The 21,555-nt window shown below is 40.5% G+C and overlaps 1 protein-coding gene across 2 annotated transcripts in view; it reads left to right on the top strand.

The window, feature by feature from the left end:
• The first annotated feature begins 162 nt into the window (after nt 1–162).
• atp9b (ATPase phospholipid transporting 9B) overlaps nt 163–21,555 on the top strand; it is a 39,529-nt gene continuing 18,136 nt past the window's right edge. Inside the window, exons 1-13 of one of the 2 annotated variants that reach the window (XM_070846208.1) lie at nt 270–284; nt 737–808; nt 5,216–5,389; nt 7,940–8,090; nt 9,109–9,222; nt 9,814–9,922; nt 10,627–10,685; nt 11,544–11,595; nt 12,922–13,016; nt 14,663–14,743; nt 16,278–16,353; nt 18,126–18,202; nt 21,197–21,357. In XM_070846208.1, coding sequence (XP_070702309.1) covers nt 801–808; nt 5,216–5,389; nt 7,940–8,090; nt 9,109–9,222; nt 9,814–9,922; nt 10,627–10,685; nt 11,544–11,595; nt 12,922–13,016; nt 14,663–14,743; nt 16,278–16,353; nt 18,126–18,202; nt 21,197–21,357 — 1,157 coding nt within the window. In that variant the 5' untranslated portion in view covers nt 270–284; nt 737–800. Of the gene's footprint in view, nt 285–736; nt 809–5,215; nt 5,390–7,939; nt 8,091–9,108; nt 9,223–9,813; nt 9,923–10,626; nt 10,686–11,543; nt 11,596–12,921; nt 13,017–14,662; nt 14,744–16,277; nt 16,354–18,125; nt 18,203–21,196; nt 21,358–21,555 lie in introns of both variants that reach the window. The other variant, XM_070846207.1, reaches the window with a different exon arrangement.

The following is a 21,555-nucleotide window of genomic DNA, read 5'->3' as shown; positions in this document are numbered from 1 at the left end:
CAAACTCATCATTCACGTTTGACAGAGGAAGAATATCACAGAGAAAATTGGTTAAAATAAAACGCTCTCGTATGCTCTCCAACCTTATTCCACTACTTTGGCTTCGAGTATTCCAGTTACAACATTTTTGCTGGGTAAGTGAACGCAGCATAGATCCTAAACGTTTTTTTAGTGTGACGTCAGGACGTGTACTAGCCAGCCAAGATGGCTGACAGCATCCCGTTAAATCCGGTGCGGAAGAACTCAAAGAGAATCCCGTATTACAATTCAGCCAGACTTTCAAGGTATGGAGGGGGCTAGCCGGGCTCTTTCTTCGGTCGTGTACTGAAGAAAAAGCCATTTGTCTAAAATATTTTCATTACGCTGTCCCGCTTTGTCCCGGGGCTGGTGTTTGTGTGCGGGTCGTGGCTGTTAGCTTGTGTTGCTAGCGCTGCTGCTGCTGACAGCTCCTTTGCTTTTCCTCCTCTGACAGCTGCTTGTTTCGCCCACACCATCATCCATAAAGCTAAAAATGCGCCTAATGTTTAATCAGTCATTACTAGCCCAGCACGACCAATCCTATAACCTGATAATGTGCGTTAGCATACGTTAGTGACAGTTGCATGTCGCCCAGTCCCCCTCCGGCATTTAACTAAAAGTCACATGATACGTTAGCTCATCTGTGCAAGTTCGTCACATGTTATAAAAGTGTTGTTGCATGCTGTAGTCATCATTCACCAGCTTGTTCATTTTTCAGACCGGACGAGGATGAGCTATTAAAGCCCTCAGGGTCAGGAATGGACAGGAAGTGAAGTAGTCGCATGACCAGGTACTTTTAGAACAAGTAGTAGGTTGTTACTGACTGTTTACATACTAGAAGTGAATATGTTTGACTGGTAGCCCGTCATAAATGTGCCTACCGCCATTGGCTTTGCACTCAAACAGCTCTTCTTAAGCTGTGATGATGTTTATCTACCCAGACTTAAGTAAATTAGATTACAAGGGAAGCTCCTCTGTCGCTCTGTATTCCTTTCACTTGCTCTCATCAGTGACATTCATGTGACAGTGAAGTGGGCCTTCACTGGGGAGGTCTGCTGGGTCAGCTACACAGCTCTGGTCCTGAAGCTGGTAAAGCTTCGCTGTTAAAAGGTTTTCTACTGACACAGGAAGCAATTGTTGGCAACAATGGCTGTGCTACATGAGAGAGCCAGCAAACCTTTTTACAAACCAGCCCACGTTCGCACCGGATTCAGACTTGAATTATTATGTAATCAGACGTGGGACTTTCATAGCAATAAACAAAGTAGCCATGAGCGTATCTCTTTGGCAAGCCTGAACAGTGTGGAAACAAAACGCACACAATAGTGAAAAGTTGCTGGCTGCTTGTGATTCATACGTTTTGTCAAGTGAAGTGGTTGTTGAGGTCAAAAACCTCACAAGTAGGTTTGAAACCAAATCCAGGGGAGTGTTGAATTTGTGTAATCCCTTTCGTCTACAGTCTATCTCTTTTTGAAATCTTCTACTTGCTGTGCTCCTCATATTTAGGTGCGATGTAGATCTTTGCTTTTCTTTGCAAACTTTTCAGTTTACCTTCCACCTGTCTCCAGGCCTGCCCAGTAAACTGATTCAGTGTAATATTAACCCGCTCATGTACGTTTTAGTTCTAGACCGGCAGAAATAAGGGTTAGAACTGGAGTCAGTTTCACTATTTTGGTTGGTGGTTGCGCTTGGAGCAAATGAAGATTAAGCTATGGAGGCATTTCCATAATTTACATCTATTGATGGAAATCTATATATTTCCATATTTGTTGCTTCAGAGCTCCTGTTCTTTATTCCTGCCTGTCACGCGCTCCTCTATCAGGTTTAATATGTAAAATAAAACCAGCAAACATTTCATCCACAGATACCTTTATGACCATGTTTCCACTAATAACGCCACAGGAAGTTTGTTTAGTTGAGGAGAATTTGCTCCAATAAGTTTCTTAGCATTGAGCATGTTTAATATTCTTCTATGTGCACTGGAATTTAAGGTTTTATGTTGTATGCTGTGTGTGTGATCACGTTTCAGAAAGTGAATCACTTACTGCTCTCATTCCCAGCAAATTCACTCCCTCCCACGGGAAGAATTCATGCTGTCAGACTTTTATTAGTTAGTCCAGTTACTCCAACCAAAATGTTTTTTAAAAAGCATAATCTATCATGGCAGCTATATTTTATAAGGGCAAATAAAACTGTTAGGATTAGAAAAGGATGTTTTACAGACAGCTTGCTAAATCAGATGAAGGATTTAATGTTCCAGATTTAGAATTAAGTCATCTCACTAGTCAAGGATTTTATTTGTGCCATATAGTCCCACATAATATCAGAATTTACTCTGAGCCAAATTATTAGTGTAGATGCAAAGTAAAACCAAATTTTATCTAGTTTCATCATCAAAATTTAAGATGTTGGCAGATTTGGAGGTCTGCAACCAAACTTCTATAAATAAATGTATAGTAGTTGCCACCAAGATAAAGTGTATAACAGCAAGGACCTGTGTTGTGTGTGGCACTGCAGATTATCTCATGCATACTTTTATTTATTGGGGTTTGGTTTGAATAGGGTGAAACGTGACGCACATTTTCAAGCTATATCCTTTAACGGTCTATGGTTATTTTACACGATGTAGTTAGACACTAAAATGTATTTAACAATAGTAAGAACTGAGACTCTATTGGCAACCAGTCCAGGGTGTACCCCGCCTCTCGCCCACTGTCAGCTTGGACTGGTCCCCCCAGTGACCCTCTAAGGATAAGCGGTATAAATAAAGGACCATCCAGTACCATCCTAAGTAGTCCTGGTACAGAGCCTTACTTTGGGTGTGTCACAGCCCATTCTTGCTAACATGGTGGTGAAAGTTGTCTTAATTACTAGAGTTTCATTATCTCCATCCTTCTTAAACTAAAGTTGCAGGAGCTCTCAGCTGAAACAGAACATCAGGCTGCACCGGCATGTTTTGCTTCGGCATGAGGAGCAGCTCTGGAGGGCCGTATCAGTGAGAACTAATGTGGATGGTTGATCTTAAGCTCATAATCCCGCTGATGCTAGCTTCATGCTTGTTCACATGTCCATGTTTTTTGTTGGTACAAGACACTCATTCATGTGCAGCAGAGTGACCTTTCAGACTGATTATAATCCAAATATAGATTTTATTTTGGGCAGCCTACCCAAATAGATCAGCCACCTGCCAAAAATATTTTCTGTCTTTATTATAGTGTTCTTTTTAAAGTCTGTAAATGAAGTGCAGATTGATTAAAACCTTCCTAGAATTGTGCATTTGCAAGCAGTTGAGTGAAATAAGAAATAAAATTAAAATCATTACATTTAGCTTGGGAATGCAGTGATGTTTAGCAGTCAACCAACCTGTGAGAAACACAGTGTTCACACAGCAGTGATATGTTCATTCACATCACTGCAGAATCTACGACCCATGTCCACCTCCGTTGTTCAGATAATTAAACGTAACTTGTCCTGTTGTGAATCAGCTCCCACAGAAGGTTTTGTTAATTAAAACAGAGGTTATTTTTATTTATATGGCTTTTTTCAAATTCACGCCCTGTGTGCAGGAAACACTAAAACATTCATCAGCAAATATTCAGTGAGTCTCAACACCTGCTGTTCCCACCACCTTCTCACACTCTCATACCAGGCTTTTCAAGAGTGAGAGGCAGTTTCTGAAGTAAAGAAACTGATGGGATTACCATTAGCCTTTCATTTGTTTCTGTATGTTTCGAGTGGGTATTTCCTTCAACAAGTGGTTGCTCGTGATGGAGGCAGTGAAGTAATTTAGACAGACGCTGGACTTGACACACTTGGTTGAATGCACTAAAACATGGCACCAGTGTTTGGTTCTGAAGGTCTTCTAATGTTGTCTCTTGAAATATATTGGATACAAATGTTTTAGGGTTTAAATTGTCTCATTGTGCTGGATCAGTGTGATCAACTCGTCGTGAAGTAAGCAGCTTCCTTCGCATACTGTTAACACCAGATTTAAGACCGCATAAAGATGAATGACAATAAAAACTCAAAACAGGAGGTGGATTCTCTCTTGTTTTTAATTATGATATGAGTCCACAAGCCAGAGTTAAGTTGGTCTGATATTCACAAGATACTTTCAGATGGTCAGAAAACACAGTATACTGCTTAAAGGTATTTTTTAAGCATAAATTTAAAATGTCAGTACGGAGCCCTGCTTACCATATGTGCAGTGCCGTGAGTGTTTGGAAGTGTGGTTGTGCATGCAGGAATATTACAGGTGTGAATATGGTCGTTGGTATTTTATAAACAGGTTAAGAAAAGCACAGACTCAACTACATGCCAGCAGACTGGGAACTTAACTTTATAGTAACCAAGGTAGAAGCTGCTCTTATAGTAAACCTGATATCCCTGCTGGTACTTAATACTCAGTACATTCTACAGCAGGGTATCTGTCACATGTAGCTGTGTGTTAGTGGAGGACTGTAGACTTTTACCTATTTACTCTAAGTATCACAAAAGATTTTCATCTTTCCTTTTCCTTTCTTTAGTTTGACGTGAGGCACAATGGTTTGCTTTTCTCTGCATATAATTTGCATCTTCTCTTTAAGTGTTTTTATAGGTTTGCAGTGTAATGTCTAAATTCTTTCTGTGTGTTCTCAGTGTGCATCTAGTTTGGGTGTATGGCGTCTAAGCCAGTATTGTGAGCCGGTGAAGGTCTTTCTTGTAAGGCTACAGACTTTCTTGATTCTTTAGAGGGGCCTCATGAATAAGACATTACGTGCTTCTCAAGAGTGTTTCCACTGTTTCTTTATAATGTGAATAGGAGACGCACTCTACAGTACTTAGTGATAGAGGGACCGAGCCAACTATTCTAACTAGCTTTAATGTTGGCTTTTCCTCAGTCTTTGCACATCTGGGGCTGTGAAGAGCGTTCCCTTGTTCTTGAATGTTGACAATCAGCTACACAATGTCACTGTTTAGCCACACAGCCTGTATGTAGAACATGTATAATTCAGCATGTGTAGAATAAAAGAGCGCAGGCTCTATAATTCTCATTGTAACTAAGTGTTTCTTCACAATTTAAATCGAAGATCATCATGAGTAAACATATTTGTCTGTAGTTGCACCCTAGCGCAAAATTATACCATTCTTCATTGAAAATAGTGTTTACAGCTGGATGTTCAGTGTCTTTATGTTTTACTGTGCTCTAACTTCACAGATACTCTCTAGAAGATGAGCCCTCAAACCTGGACGAGATGCCTCTGATGATGTCGGAGGAGGGCTTTGAGAACGATGAGAGCGACTACCAGACGCTGCCCCGAGCCAGAGTCAATCAGAGGCAGAGAGGCCTCGGCTGGTTCCTCCTGGGAGGGTGGAAAGTCCTCTGTGGCAGGTATGTCTGCACCATTACTCTGTTGTTGTTGTTGTTTGTTTTTATACTACATAATGACTTATGTTGGCCATCTGAGTCATGATGACTCAAAGAGATGATGCACAAATCATTCTACCACACACTACTGGGTGTCCTTTGGTATTTTGATCATAAATCTATAACATATCTCTACACATGCAGGCACATTGTATCAGTTCCAGTTTTATGATAAAGTGTATGTTAATTAAAGTCTTAAGAATGGTTGTCAGGTTGGGTATTTACCCAGAAAAATACACAGCCAAGTACTATCTTCAAACCTCCGTCCCTTTCTCTCTATGGATTAGAGTTGTTTTGCCTCCATTTGGACCTTTAGCCGCTCTGAAAGTTGTCATCGTTTTGTCATTCTGTAAATGTATGTGTAGTGTATAATGTCAGTAAGTATGCCCGTGATGATCAGTGTGGATTTCAAACGCACCGGTAGTTGTGCATGAAGTGCAAAGAGAGGATAAGGGCATGTTTTTGGTCGAGTTCCTCGATGCGCACCATCAATCCAAAAAGATTTTCAGGTCAAACACAACAGAGCGGTTTATCCAGCTAATGATTAATTTGACAGGTTTTGCCCTCTAAAGATGCCCCTTTCTGGCTAAGAGAAAAGTGTTTGTTTATGTCAGAACAATAAAGTGCAGCATTTCTAAACAAATGTTTGTGAAGCAGTTCAGTGCCCAGAAAAAATAATTCACTGATGTAGGAATTTCATAGAATATTCAGTTTTTGGTTTCATTTCGTTGTTAGTGATGCATCTCCAGTTGAAACTGCATATTGATCCCCCCCTCCCCATCCCCCCCACTAATGAACAAATCGGATTTTTCACAGCTGACCAGTTTGATGCTTTCCAGTAATTTTATGTGTGCTTAGTGTGGGATTATAAAACACAAATAATTCACACTGAATAAGCCCTGACTGTTCAAATGGCATATTATTTGAATAGCATTCATTTGCTCAAATAATCGCTCTTATGAAACTGGACTCGGAGTGCACAGAGACAGAGAACATCGAGGCCAACACAAACAAGACTTTTTACCAAAGTTGATTTATTTAGTTTTATGTTTTGCCAACTTGCTTAAAAAGTGGAAAAGCCAAGTCGATCAGCATGACGGTATACACTGACGCTCTCCCCTCTTTGCCCCCCAGGTGCCAGTTTAGGTCATGCTCGCATCGGGCTGCTCTCATTGCAATTTACCCCCACACTACACCTCTGTTTGCATTTGATATCAGATATGCCAGATAAGCCTCAATGTAGTCATTAGCAGGTTGATAGAAAGTCAAATATGTTTTGAAAAGTAAATGTCAATCTGCACGCCATCTCTTCTCTTTAATCTCTTTTTAGAACTTTGATAATATCACAAGGATAACAAAGGCACACAGGACGGGGCTCGTCTGTTAGAAAACATTAACATGAGGTAAAACTAACAAGCAAACGAGGACAAATGTGTGTCCTATTCTGCCATACAGTATTTCTTTCTGCACACACATGCTGTATGTCTGGTTGCTAAGGCTTACCAGCTTATTGGGCTGTAAAAGTGTGTGACTCTCACAGCATTAGCAAGGGAATTCCCTCCTGGAGAGATGCTAACCTTTTCACATCATTCAAAGCACCAGAAGCAAAGGACTTCTTTATAAAATTGTGTCAAAAGAAGCCTTGAAGATCTAATTAACACAGACAAGACCAGAGATATAAATAACAGCAGTGCTATAGGATGCAGCGGGGCACAGCTGTGGAGCTCGGCGGCAAAATTGATTTAACAGCTGAGAAAATGAGAACTGAGGTTGCTGAATTCTGAAGTCTTTATTTGTTGAAAACATGGTATGTAGTAAAGGTGATTATTTGATTGAAAAACACGTTTATGAAAATATAATTAGCTGCAAAATCCTTCAGCTGACTTTCTTTTTAATTTTCTAAAACTATAATCATATTCAGAGTCGTCGTCCTAACGGGAGAGTGTGTGTGTGTGTGTGCTGTGAATTGTGGTGAAAAGTTTGTTGAGGAAGCGAAACAACTTTTCAACGTGTGACCATAAAGTTCAAGTGAAAACTGGTTTCAGATGTTTTAGAAAAAGAAATCTTAGTATTTTTCTGTTAAAGTTGGTAAAAAGTGAAAAGGCTTTGACTTATTAGTATTTTCCTTTTTTTAGTTATATTCTCAACTAATCATATTTTATTGCTTTAGGTCCACACAAACTAAACACAGCTATACAAATTAGAGCTGAAACAATAAATTAAAAGATAAGTCCATCAGTATGAATTTAACCTGCAACATACGTTGATAATCAATTAATTATTTACGAAAAATTTCAAGTAAAAATGCCAAATATTTTCCAGTTAGCTTCTCAGTTATTGGGATTTTCCACTGTTTTGGTCTAATGTGATGGTTAATTAAATCTCTTTGGGTTGAGGACTGTTGGTCGTACAAAGCAAGCAATTTAAGGACGTCACAAAGCTTTAGGAAACGATGATGTTCGTTACAGCCATAATGTGTTTACGCTGGATCATTTCACCGTCTCCCCGTCTCAGCTGCTGCGACTGCCTGGCCCATATATGTCGGAGGAAGAAGGAGCTGAAGGCCAGGACGGTGTGGCTTGGCTGCCCGGAGAAATGTGAAGAGAAGTACCCCAAAAATGCCATCAAAAACCAGAAGTACAACATCTTCACCTTTGTGCCTGGGGTGAGTGGGATTTCAGAAAACAACTAAGACTTATAGCAGAATTTAAGCTTTTTTGAGTCAGCAGTCCCACTCTTATTATCTTTTATAGTCCCCACAGTGGCCATTCATCCTTCCAGGTGAAATGTGTTGATCTTTTCACAGATTAACAGTGTGTAAAGCACAGTAGCATGCACTGGGTCTAATTGTTAACTGTTCTGTCATTAAGTTAGGGGTTTACACTGTAGGGGACATTAGAGATCCATCAGACTTACTTATTAAAAACCAAATGGTTCCATGATTGAGAGGGCTGCCTTCGGCTCAGGCCATAAAATGTCAACTGTCTATTAGACACGTAGATATTCTCATCCATGGTGAACAAAACGGCTCTGTTTTCCTCCCTCCACTTTGAATTATTAAATACACACAAATTAAGTTTAGCAGTGTGCATTTTTCCCTAAAGGTCAGGGGGTTCATTAACTGTAGAGCATCGTCCATTGATCCCATTGTCTCTGGTAATCTGTGACTAGACTCTAGGCTCTCATTATTGCAAACATTATTCAAAATTTGACCTTAGATGAATAGAATACTAAGGGATCCTTGTTGATGGATAGCCCATTAGCAAGGAGCCCTCAGTAAGTCACAGGTGGCACTTTGGTGCGTGTGATTTAAGGAAGTTGGCCTGCTCGCCTTCTTCTTCTATTATTCTGGTTATTAGTCCCGTTTGTCCTGTGCTTTATGTTTATTCTGTGAAGGCACCAACCGACATTGTACCAAGTTACCGTGCCACGTGAAATCCGTACCCTGAATGCCATTTGAAACAGACGTTCTCAAAGTGTCAGAGTTTCCATTAGGTTAATGTAAAGTTAACAGCATTAACATGTATCTTATTCCACCTTGGAACATGTACAGTAACCCATCCCGCCTGCGTTGTTATTGCTGCATCCTCTTTGTCTTCTTTGGCAGCTGTCGTCGTCGTTGACTCACCTTGCTGACATGTTCACTCACCTCGCTGAATCCCTGTCTTCTGCTCCCCTCTCAGGTTCTCTACCAGCAGTTCAAGTTCTTCCTCAATCTCTACTTTCTGGTGGTGGCCTGTTCTCAGTTTGTGCCATCACTGAAAATTGGATATTTGTACACGTACTGGGCCCCTCTGGTATATGATCCTTGATTATCCCACTAATGTTGCTTTTATGTTTGTGTAGGAGTTGTTTTTGCTTGTTAATCACTATGAAGTCTACTGTAAACGACTTTGAATTTTGGCTTGTTGGTCAGGCAAAAACAAGTATAAAAACAATTAACTTGAAAACCTCACCCTGTGCTCAGAGAGATTGTAATGTGCTTTTTTTCCCCCCACTGTTTTTTGACAATTTTTCAATAGTTTCTGACCCAAAGCCAATAGATCACTTGTATATTAGCACAAATAGTACTTATGAGTGATCTTTTTATCCCACAGAGACAGTTTAAATTAATCTAAAATACACTTTAAAAAAAGATTTAAAGTCAGTTTGAACTCATTTGAGTATGAACTCGATGTGTTTTGCAGCAACTGACAGCTTCCAAAGTTAAAGGCTGTTCTCAGTGAGAAGTGACTCTAGTGTTTATTAACAGTGAATAAAGTGAGACATTAAGCGTTCCTGTACATAAAAACAAGCTCTATATGTCACGTTAATGGATTCTGGTATCCATTCAGCTCTGTTAATAATTATTATGGTTTGTGATTGATCAGTTTTTTTTTTCCACTCAGGGTTTTGTGTTAGCTGTCACAATGGTGCGAGAGGCTGTGGATGAAGTGCGACGGTACCAGCGGGACAAAGAGATGAACTCTCAACTCTACAGCAAGCTCACAGTGCGAGGTCAGTGAGAGGACTGAAAGAAATCCATCCACGTTCCTCCTCATGCCCGCAACTGTTTGCTGACATTATGATAACGGATATTCGAGGGTGTCGTCAAGCTCCCCCCATGCAATTAAGAGACGGCACTCCACTGGATCTACACTTGTAACAGAAGTCATTCTTCTTGCTGTAATTGCATTGATTCTCTCTCTCTCTCTCTCTCAGCTTCTCAGGACCATATGATCTAAGATCTGTCCCATTGTTGAATGTGTGGTAAAATTCCCCAGTGTGGTATCTGTGACCAGGGCTGAGGATGTCGCTTTTATACTTTCTGCATGCTCATGTGCATGTATGTAGTTCTGTGCGCTTGTGAGCACAGAAGAAGAAGGGGCCGTAGCAGATATTGATGCAATATAATTATGAGGGACCCTATGTGCCATTGTTTTTGTCTCTGCCTCAGACCAGAGATGAAAACAGAAGGGTATCACATTAGCACGGTGGAGGTAATCAATCTGTCAGAAGGTGAGAGAGAAAGAGAAGAGCAATAGCAAAAAGTGGGTTGTGGTTTTAAGAGTCAGCGTCATTTTCAAGAGCCAGAAATCAATACCTGCATTTTATTTCATAGCTGTTTAAAAATTCACAGCATATCTTAAAAATGAGGAGTCTGATTTTTAAGGTGAGGTTGCTTTAGGATTGCTTTCTGTTGACTTTCACATTTTTCTCAGGTAAAGTTCAAGTGAAGAGTTCCGACATACAAGTTGGAGACCTGATCATCGTTGATAAGGTGAGACTGATCAGCTTTACTGTTTCCTGCAAATACCCTCACATGCAAGGATTTTTCAAAGGATGCGTTTTTGGGCAGTTTTCTGCCACAAACGTAACTGTTCCAACTGTTCATTTTCTCCCAGTTTAAATATTTTATGATAACAATAAAGTCAACATCAAGCAATATATCTCCTACATTTAGCTGTATCTTAATTATAATCCTGTTCAGTTACATTTCTAAAGCAGCTTATAGTACTACATAAGGATTCTGCTTTTAACTGAAACATATCGCTGATATTAAACTGTGGCTACATTATCTCATTCTAATGTGAGTAGCTCAGCACAAAGATGAGTGAAACACATTCTTGTCACTGAGGAATTACTATTGCGTTACTTCACTAGGTTCTTGGGTTTTAATTCATTTAAAGAGCCTCTTCCCCTATTTTTCACTGTCATTTTGCTCTAGTTTTGGTTCAAATCAGTGATTTTCAACACTACTGCTCATTCTCCCGAACTCCAAGAGAGGAAATTTTGAGTAGATGTCCAGTCGCCTTAAATTAGATTAACTTCCCTGCACAAAGTTCAGATTTCTGCTTTACTGTGACTGTGAAACACATAATGTACTTCTGGTACTATAAAACTCCCACTCACCTGTTAAGCATGTGATCTTGGGTTTCAGCTCAGCCAATCTAGCTGCTAGTAGAAAGTGGACAAGTTAAATTTCCATTCCTGTGTGTTAGACACACTTTAAAAAACAGGTTTCACCTTCACCCGCTGGTCAAGGTATTGACCTTGTTTCATTATTCAGGAAGATTTAGCCACAGTGCTCAGTAACACACTGCCATTTGCTCTCTTGTGTTTTTGTTTCTTTTTGTAGAACCAAAGGATTCCTGCAGACATGATATTCCTGAGAACATCAGAGAAAACTGGTGAGCAGGCAAAGTGTTGGTGTAATTTTATAATTTCATCAATGTGAAGCAGGGCAGTGCTGGAAAGACAAAATACTCAAACTCCTCCTGACTTAATAAAGTTTATAGAATGGAGAAAATTGTCTTCATAATTCTTAATAAACCATAGATGTCATAGATGGAAGAATATTGTAAAGAATAAAATACAGTGAAACAGACAGAATGCCTGACAGTTGAACTCTGTGTGCCCTGTGGCACTTAAACCAACTGTGTCAAGACCGTTTGGGTGAGAAATGTGACTTTTCCCAACACTGTCAGGCCCTTGACATCATCCGATCAAGACGGAAGTGATTCATATGATTTATGTCACATTCTTCTAGTGACTGATGATGCAAATTCCAATTAATCAATGAGCTGCGTCACATCCAGGCTCTTTTCTAAGGGGCAACGGGAGGAAATGTTCTGAGGACATCATTTCTATCAATCTTTGATGTGCCAATATGCTAGGCAGGTAGTTCTTGATGTCTTTATGCCTTTAACACACACACACACACACACACACATACATAAACACATCTTTATCTTTCACACATGCACACACACATCTCAGTGATGTTATGTGAGGAGCTGAAGTGCCATCGCAGCAGAAGGAAAGCATGAATCATCCTCCTTGTGTTAATGTTTTCCATCATAGTTAACCCTCCAGGGATGGTTTATAGCTGCCCTTTACCCTCTCTGTCAAATAGTTGCTCTCATCCATCAGTTTCATATGTAATATTACCTCAGATCAATACAGGTCATGACTGCTCAACGGTTATTGGACCTTGCGGTGCAGCAGCCACAGATGCTCTGGATTGTGCCACAGGCTATAATGTAGTGTGCTGTTGGTGAGGCACTCTGACATAAGCCGGTTTATGACCATAAAATCATTTTTACATGCTTAAATGTCACAAATCTTTGTGAGACACTGTATATTAAAACACATTAAGCATTATATGCTATTTTTAACCACTTCAACAACACAAATTCCAACCAAACTCATCAAAACAGTCTCAGATTTATTGACTGAAATCAATAATTATGCCTTCAAAACCTCCCAGGACTTCCAAAAATGCAAATTTCTATCTCTGAATTTCATTGAACTGTGTATCAAATAATACCAAATAAAATTTCTGTCTAAAATTGTGATGCAGAGATAGACATGTTTGTCTTAGATTTATAGTGACACTGTGCAACCTTTATGCACAACAATGTCCAGTGTCAAACCAAATAACGATATCAAACCACAGCAAAGCACATTGGTTACACGACACAACGGTCTTGATGGCATTTCTGTGCTCTTTTCAGGTTCGTGTTTCATCAGAACAGATCAGCTGGATGGAGAAACGGACTGGAAACTGAAGGTTGCTGTCGGCTGCACACAACGACTGCCAGCAGTGGGGGTATGGATATATTACGATCAGTGAATCTCTGGTAACAGACAAACTGACTGTGAATGAGTGAACGAGTGTTCTGTTATCACTAAAAGCATTGCTCATCAAATGAAGTCTGGCTGTGATGGAAACCTAATCACTGATGACAGACAGCAGGAACAATCTGGACCTGACAACGGCTTCCTATAACTGGAGGCGATACTCAACACTTAAGATTTAAGTCGAGTTGATGGGGGTTTTTTTGTTGCCACTTAACATGATCAGAGAATTAAAGTTTCAGCATGTCATTTGATGATTGAGCTGCGGCGTCCATATTGGGTTTCAAGAGACCTGAAGATAGCAAGAGTTGTCTTCACTTTAGCCACTGTCCAACCTTGTTACATCATTGTCCCTCACTTGGGGTGATTTCTTCTGAGTATTTGAGGACGTCTCCCAAACTCACCTCAGTCAGTCAGGAGACGGGTCACTTTGATGCTCTTTGATGTGTAATTTCTCTAATGGTAAAAAGTTGGGACACCTCATGCACGACAATTTACCGCAGATTATTATTATGTTATTATAATAGATATTACTGCTTCAAACTAAATAGTACTTAAAATGATCACATAGCTTTATGGAAATTCCAAATTAAAAGTAAATTATATTATGATTTCCATGAAATCTCAAAACCGCCAACAACTTGAAAGTGTCGACACAATTCAGACTTGAGTGCTATTGAGTGATTGAGAGCAGACACAGAGGAATATTTAGTCCAGTTTTAACGTAGATGCTCAGCAGCCACACTGATCCCACTGAGTGGCTGAGCCACTTTCTGTAAAAAGCTGGAGCAACTCTACTCTCCATTGGGGGTTCAGTAAAATAATCTTCCTTGCTCCTCTTTAACCGCTCTGCCCATGTTCTCGCCAGGAGAACACTATCTGAGCATGACTGAGGGTTGCCTGGCCGCTGCAGAGGCTGCCTGCCTGAATAATTTAATATTTACGATCAATTTTTTTCCACCTTGGGCATAAAAGGCGGGTGTTAGGTCCTTGACAGGCCAACGGCTGCAGTCTTACTTGTTGGGATGACCGAGAGAAACGGACGATTGAAGACTTATGGTTCATTGTTTATTATTGTGTCTGCTTTGAAGCTCTGTTTCTTTTTTTTCTAATATTTGAAATGCTTCCATGTGTTTATGCAATTTCCCTTCAGTAACGTCCAAAAATAAAAAAGACAAGAAGGTTGGGGTCCATTTAGCATCCGAATTTACAATAAAAATGAAATGTAGTTTGAATTTAAATCTTTTGTCTGAAAAATCTTAACTCAAGTTCCACTTACTAACTTTTTCCTCAAGAGTAAACTCCATCTGCTGTTCAAGACCATGAGATGTGGTTGAATGTTCTAACGGTAAGTGGACTTTGAGTTAAGATTATTATGCAAGACCATTTTTTCCAAGGTAAAGAATGAATTTATAGACTAAACTACAAATGAAAGCACTAAAAGTTGCAAAGTTTTAACAGCACCCACTCAAAATGTGAGTTTGTACTTTAGAGGAAAATAAATCTTATATTGTAAAAGAATAACTAACTGTGGTAGCTCTGAATCTGAATTTTAAATTAACCTATTAATGGTGGATCCTGTGCCACCTCCCTCTCTGTCGTTTGTCTTTGTCTCAGGATCTTTTCTCCATCAGCGCTTATGTCTACGCCCAGAAGCCTCAGCTGGACATCCACAGTTTCGAGGGGAACTTCACAAGGGTACAGTAGCTCGTTGACATATTTATAAGCTGTAAAACAAATCTTAAACACATGCTGATTTTTTTTCTTTAGCGACTGGATTGACATAGAAGATGTGTATCACTGCAGTGTGTTGACAAGCAGCAACAATGAGAGCCTGTGTGTCCATCCGGGCCTGTTGTTATCTCCAGCAGGCATGCTTCTTACATCACAGGCAGGTTCTCGCAGCTCCAGCTCCATCCATCCCGTATTGCTTGTTGCTCAGTGATTTTTTTTTTCTTTCTTTTTTTTTTTTTTATTAATAGCAGATTAGCGCAGCCCCCACAGAGAGGAGAGCCCCAGTACAAAGGGAGGCTTTGTGGCCCGTCTTCACTCTTGGCCACACACCAGGCTTAGTGAGCGAGCACTTCCTCCGCTCATTCATCCTCCGCGGCCTTCCTTTGCATAGCGTGTGCTTTTAGTCTGAGCAGGATGGGAAAAAAATGGGTTCCCACAGATCCGCAGCAAATGAACTTACCTATTTATGAGGGTTTCTTTTTTCCTTTTTTTTCCCCCCTGAGACGGATATGGTGGCTTTGTTTCTGTGGTCTTCATTGAGACGCTCTGCAGTTATGAACACCGTGGTGTGATGCCAATGTCAGAGCGGTCAAGCATTCTGCAACCTGCCATTTATTTTTCATGCACCTCTTCCCATGTTTGAGTGGATTGACAGGATGTGGGTGCTTAGGTATCATAATTATCATATCAGACAGGCAATTTGAGCCGAAACTGGAGCCTTGACTCTGCACTCCTGACTCAAGCCATTTTCAGCTTTCGTCTTTATTTAAGAGAGAGGGGTAAATCAGGAGGGAGGGTGAAACAAGAAGCTCTCCAGGGGCTTATTTATCACTGAAATCTCATCTACGAGCACTCTCTATACTTTTTTAAAAGGAGCCTCTATCGCTTTGCCAAATCTAGCGAAAGTATTGATAAAGGGACTAGTGTATTGCTACAGTCTGCACAACTGTGTCAGGTGCTTGTGAAAATTAATGGCACAGGAGAGCCAAGCCATTCTGGTCAGGCTGTATACACTCAACGAAGCTCATGTTCCTGTTCCATCAGGGGCTGAAAGCTTTGTTTTGAGGATATTCTGTTTTACTTAAATCGGTGAATAAAATGGCAAAAGAAATAATTTCACTGTTCATTTTTACTGTTTGGTTTTCAAATAGGGTTTAAATTGACCAAAATCACTGTGTATATATATATATATATATATATATATATAACATTAAATTAGCCAGCTGTACTGTTAATGTTCTCAATAACTCATTGTCATGAGTCATCATTGTTTTTGAGACTCTGAATATGACTCAAGAAATTAGCATAAACAGATCACAGAGCGACTCGATGGTACAAATGATTTTACCTTATTTCCATTTATTATAATGGTTGTATGAGCCCTCAGAATTAAATTCAGCCAAAAGCAAAATCGGGTTCAGCTTCAATTTTCTTGCCTATCCTGAAGAGAATCTATTATTTAATTGTAATGTTTTCCCTTTTTTTATGTTTCCTGTAGGAGGACGCTGATCCACAGATCCATGAGAGTCTGAGTATTGAAAACACTCTCTGGGCCAGCACAGTCGTTGCATCTGGTAAGTGAATGAAAACTTTTATTTCAACTCCCTTTCATATCTTGAAATGAGATACAATATTTTTGCAGGTGATGCCTTGCAGCTAACTAACACTGGAGTGTGAATGCTGACTGTGATAAAGTAGAATTTAATGTACAGTCTTCTGCCCATTGAATATGTACCATGTTTGTCAAGAAGTAGTTTTAAACCTATTAAATTCTGTATTTCCGCAATAAAAGGTTTGTTTTCATCCACCTGTTTTTACACAATTTCAACTCACACGTTTAAAAAAAGCTGTGGAAGTCCAAGAAATAAAAAAAAAAGCATAAAAACTTTGCTTCAAAATAACACATCAAACCCCTTGACTTCACACAGACACACACTCACCGTTACATGTTAGCACTCCACCAGTAAAGCCAAGACTTAAAAAAAAAATAATAATAATGTGTGTGTAACCTTGGCGACCCTGGTTCAGGTCCAGACACGGGCCCTTGTTAAATTTCATCACCTTCCACCCACCTCAGTGGCACGTAGCAGAGTAAACGAGGATCAGAAGAGACAAATTTATGTTCACATAAATGTAGTCGATGGAAACACGAGTCACATTTTATTTTGCTGAGATTTTAGAAATTTGCTTAAACCTCATGCACCATTTTAAAAGAAACAAAACCAGCCACTGATACCGAGTGATTCTGCTCGGTGTTGCAGTCGAGCCGTGTTGCACAAATGATTCGTGGCATTAAACCTTGAGGGCTAATTTTGATTTGATACTGCTATGTGCTTGTTTGAAGAAGTCTGAGAATACCCACAGTTGAGGTAATCCTCCCTCGCTCCTGCTAAGCGATTCCCCACAGAAACGGTTGTGTCAGTTGAGAGTGTTTGTGACGCTCCCAGCGATGGCCACAGCATTGATTTGCGGTGTTGCTCTCCCCTCTGGCCTGACCTTGACCAGAAGAGCAAACACACACACACTTGCACAAAAAGCCTGACTTAGACCCCTTACATCATCTCTGCTTGGGAATGTCATTGTCCCTCCACAAGCCTCCCCTTGACAGACACTTCATGGCCTCTCCAGTGGCATTCTGGGCACTTGAACTGGCCCGGATCACCATGTATTCACTCTCTTATAGGCCCCAGTCCAGCTGTGACAGGAGAATTAGTTGTTCGCATATTCAGATTGAAGCCCCTCTGCATGCTGAGCCACACACCATTTGTCAGACCGCTCAATATTTCTTGAGTTAGAAGTCAAGGAAAGCAATTCATCACCTTTCTCCTCAGGTCCTGTGACCATTTGTGTCTTTTCTCTTTCCCTCTCTGCTTGCACTTCACTTTCCTCGTTTTCTTTTCTGCCCATTTTTAACTTTCTTGCCATTTTTATAGTTTGGGGATTTCAGGGGCTGCATTTAGGTTTATTATACCCTTTAATCCCCCATCAAGCTCATTTAATATTAATGACTCATTAATCCTTTGTAATAAGGCCACTGTAATGAATTGGCAAATAAAGATGGCGGCGTATTGATCAGGTTTTATGAGCTTCCATAGGGTGGCTGAAGGCCCTGAGAGTCTAAGCGTATTAAACTCCTGTCTGTTGGCTTGAGTGGCAATGAGAGAAAGGTGCCTCAGCCCAGCCTTATTGTGTTTCCTCTCATGCAGTTCATCTTACTTGACCAAGATGAGTGTGTGCATGTATGTTTGTACGTGTGTGTGGTGTGTGTGTGTGTGTGTGAGAGAGATGGTGGGGGTGGGGATGAGTTAATGAGCAGCATTACTTTCCTTGTCTCTCTCCTTGGCAGGCACAGTGATAGGGGTGGTGATCTACACAGGCAAAGAGACCAGAAGCGTACTGAACACGTCCTATGCCAAGAACAAGGTGAATACTTCTTAGTTTCTACAAGCAAGACGGCAAGTTCCATGATTTGTTTTTGCTCACAGATGCTTTAAATGTAAAGGTTTTTTTTTTTAAAACAAATGATGTGAGGGAGAGTATGTCATGATGATCTACTGTGATTAGATTCATCAGGGATTCATCTACCGCTTAATTTCTTAATACAGTGATCAACAGTTTTGCGTATACAGTGTTATCAAAGTCCACAACAATTTATTGAAGCTGAAGATGATATCTTTGGAAGTCTTGTTTTCTCTGACTAAAAGTCCAAAAGCCAACATCTTCAGTTCAGAAATCAGTTTAGAAGCAGGAACTGCAATGTTTTTGATTTATCCTTAAAAAAAAAAAAAAATTTGATCCCCAAAACAATTTTCTGTCAACCGAATACTTGTTTAAATTTAAAATGCACTCCAAAGGTTTATAGTTTTTCTTTCTGTGGCTAAAAAATATTCGAGGGTATAAGGAGGTTTTGCAGCCTGGCAAAAAGGAGAAAATAAGCTGTTTTTCACATCTTTTTTTCAAAGCATTAACAAACTTATTAAAGGCCTGTCCATTGATGCCAGCGTACACGTAAATGTTTTGTAAAAGCTGCAGAGGGTGAAACACCTCACACAAAGTAACATCTGTTTCAAGTCCCCCTCATGCCATCTTTTCCCCCTGCCTCTAATCACTAATCAATCACTATGGTGAGGTGGTTTTTTAACCTTGACTTTCTAGATAAAGTTGGATCTGTCAATGCAAAAGGTCAGCGCCAGTTGCTAATTAACCAAAAGGGAAATTAACTAACGGAGGATTTAAATGACATTTTGAGCAGAAAGTTAATCCCACAGAATCCCCATTGAGCGTTCCATCCCCAGATTGAGGAGATTAATGAAAATTTGGTTCTAAATATAAGATTTTACCTGGAAGATGTGTGGGCTAGATAGACACGGGTCAACTGATAGAGACGGGCATCAGCAGTATCTCAGAGGCTGTGTTTTGGCTTCGGTACATCTGCCGCGCAATGACTTTTACACACAAAGTTATCACCTACAACTGTCTGCACCACTAAAGCTCTCTGTGGCACAACAGAGCCCCCTCCTACTGCAGCACAGTTTTGACACCAGTGTCTTTTATTAAGAACGCTGATGTGGCCGGTCGAACGGCGCGGCCCACTGTTTTGTGTAAGCTCGACAGTTGAGAGGAATTCAATATTTCAAGGAGATGATGTCAGAAGTGCCAATATGGAGACTGGAGATTGGGGGAGAAAGTCGATACAGTGTGGCTGAAGTCACAAGAACGTTTTGGCCTCATATAATCTGTTGTGACACCGGCCAGGACAATGCCTGCACTTGATCAATCTGACAGGACGTCAGACATAGATTCACTCTTTGTCTCAGTGTTGTTAGACAGACCTCTGTCTGAGTAAAGAGACACAACAATGTCATTTTACAAGAGGCTGCTCTACAGTAATGATTGTTTGAAGTACATATCCAAGTCCCAATACTCTGCTCTCTTCACGTCTGTCGCACACACACAAAAAAATGTTAACTTAAAGTTGTTTACCAAGATTGCAAGAATCAATTTCAGTTTATTTTCTCTGCTTCCTTGATGGTGGTGTCACAAGCACAGAACAATACACTATGAACTGACTAAAGTCCTGATATTCTTTGGTTTTAACCCGATGAATATTCATGTCCTGGGGCCGCAGTTCTTCATCAGATTTCACACACATGCTAAAATACAAGCCACACAGGCAGATCGAATCATTCCTTTCAGTTTTAATGGCATGGAGATGAATGGACTAAAATATGCACTTTTTTATTCATTGATAGCATCTTTAGGTTGAGGTAATTGAGTCCTTTTTCCCCCCTTGACTGAATGAATAATGACTTCATCTGATCCCCGGCAAGGCTTGGAAAATTTAGACTGGCCATTGTTCAAGCAGAAGGGGATCCTTTGCTTTTCAGGCATGCACTGTGCTCTCTGTCTTAATTTTTCTTCATTTTAATCCACCCAAACCCCCTATTTTTCTCAATAGCTCAACCATGAACCATGTAGTGAGGCAGTGGGGCGGGGAGTTACCCACCCGCTCGCTCCCCATACCCTTCCCTTCTCCGCACTCTGCTACTGGGAGTTTAACAGCAACTGATAAATCAGTCACACTGGTCTCCCAGCTCACCCAGTCCTCAGGGGAATGGGCTTGGTGGGGGTTTAGGCACTGGAGGAATTTTGCTGCTTTTTATATGTGCTTGCCCCCTCCCCTCCTTTTCAGAGCAGTTCCTTTATTTGAGGGAGGAGAGATGTTATGTTCTGCTGTTTTTGTAAGCGTGGTGCGTCAGAAGAAAGCCCTCTGTGTACAGGGCTTTGCTGTGAGCACTGCCAGAAAGGGGAAGGGCACTTCTTTATTTGACATCTTTTTCCCACATGCTCCATTGGCTGGGAGATACACTCGAAAAATAAAAGACAACTCTGACCCCTTTTTTTGTGTTTTTTTTCTCAATATGGGAACTTTATTCATTTTTGAGGTCTTTTGACCTGTTGCATTGAAGGACAATACTTCAGCATGAGAAATAATGCAGTGTGTAGTTTCGCCCCAAAATAGTGCCACCAATAAACGTATTTATGTCGTACACACGGTTTGCATGATAAAAGCCTGCAGCTAAGAATGCCTTTCATTGGCTTTGTCTTTCCTCCTTGTGCTGCATATTGTAAGGCTTTGAGGAGCACTGAGGGGAAGTTACAAAGACTTCACTAGTATAAGTCATCAGAAAATGAATAAGATGCTTGCTCTGATTCTCCAGTCTGGACTTGATATTGTAAGTTTATAAATTGTGTGATTCCCAGTGAAGGAAAACATGACTGTCCTCAAACTTAATACACACACCTATGAGACTTTCCTCATAGATAATTACTGGCTCTAATCTGCTTAGAGGAAACGAGTAGGACATAAATGTTATAGTAGCTGCTGTTCTGACCTCTGACCTCTCGTTCCGACAGGTTGGCCTACTGGACCTAGAGCTGAACCGCCTCACCAAGGCCCTGTTCCTGGCCCAAGTCGTTCTGTCTGTTGTCATGGTGGCGCTGCAGGGGTTTGTGGGTCCTTGGTTCCGCAACCTTTTCCGTTTCGTCGTGCTTTTCTCTTACATTATCCCCATCAGGTACTTTGTGAATGTCTTGGTTCTTTGAAGTCCCCTCATTGTTTGTTGTCTGTTATTTTGTGACCAGACCCCAATGACCAGGCTGCACAGTGAGATCTTTTTTTCACAAACAGAACATTAATAAAGAATTAAATAAGGAAATCTTCTGTTCCAGCCTTGAAACCCAAACTTATCATCTGCTTCTTTTTTAGCTCTTTA

Source organism: Pempheris klunzingeri, chromosome 16 (assembly GCF_042242105.1).
Source record: "Pempheris klunzingeri isolate RE-2024b chromosome 16, fPemKlu1.hap1, whole genome shotgun sequence".
NCBI lineage: Eukaryota > Metazoa > Chordata > Actinopteri > Acropomatiformes > Pempheridae > Pempheris > Pempheris klunzingeri.
The sequence above is the reverse complement of the archived record's forward strand: the minus strand, read 5'-3'. Positions and strand labels throughout refer to the sequence as shown.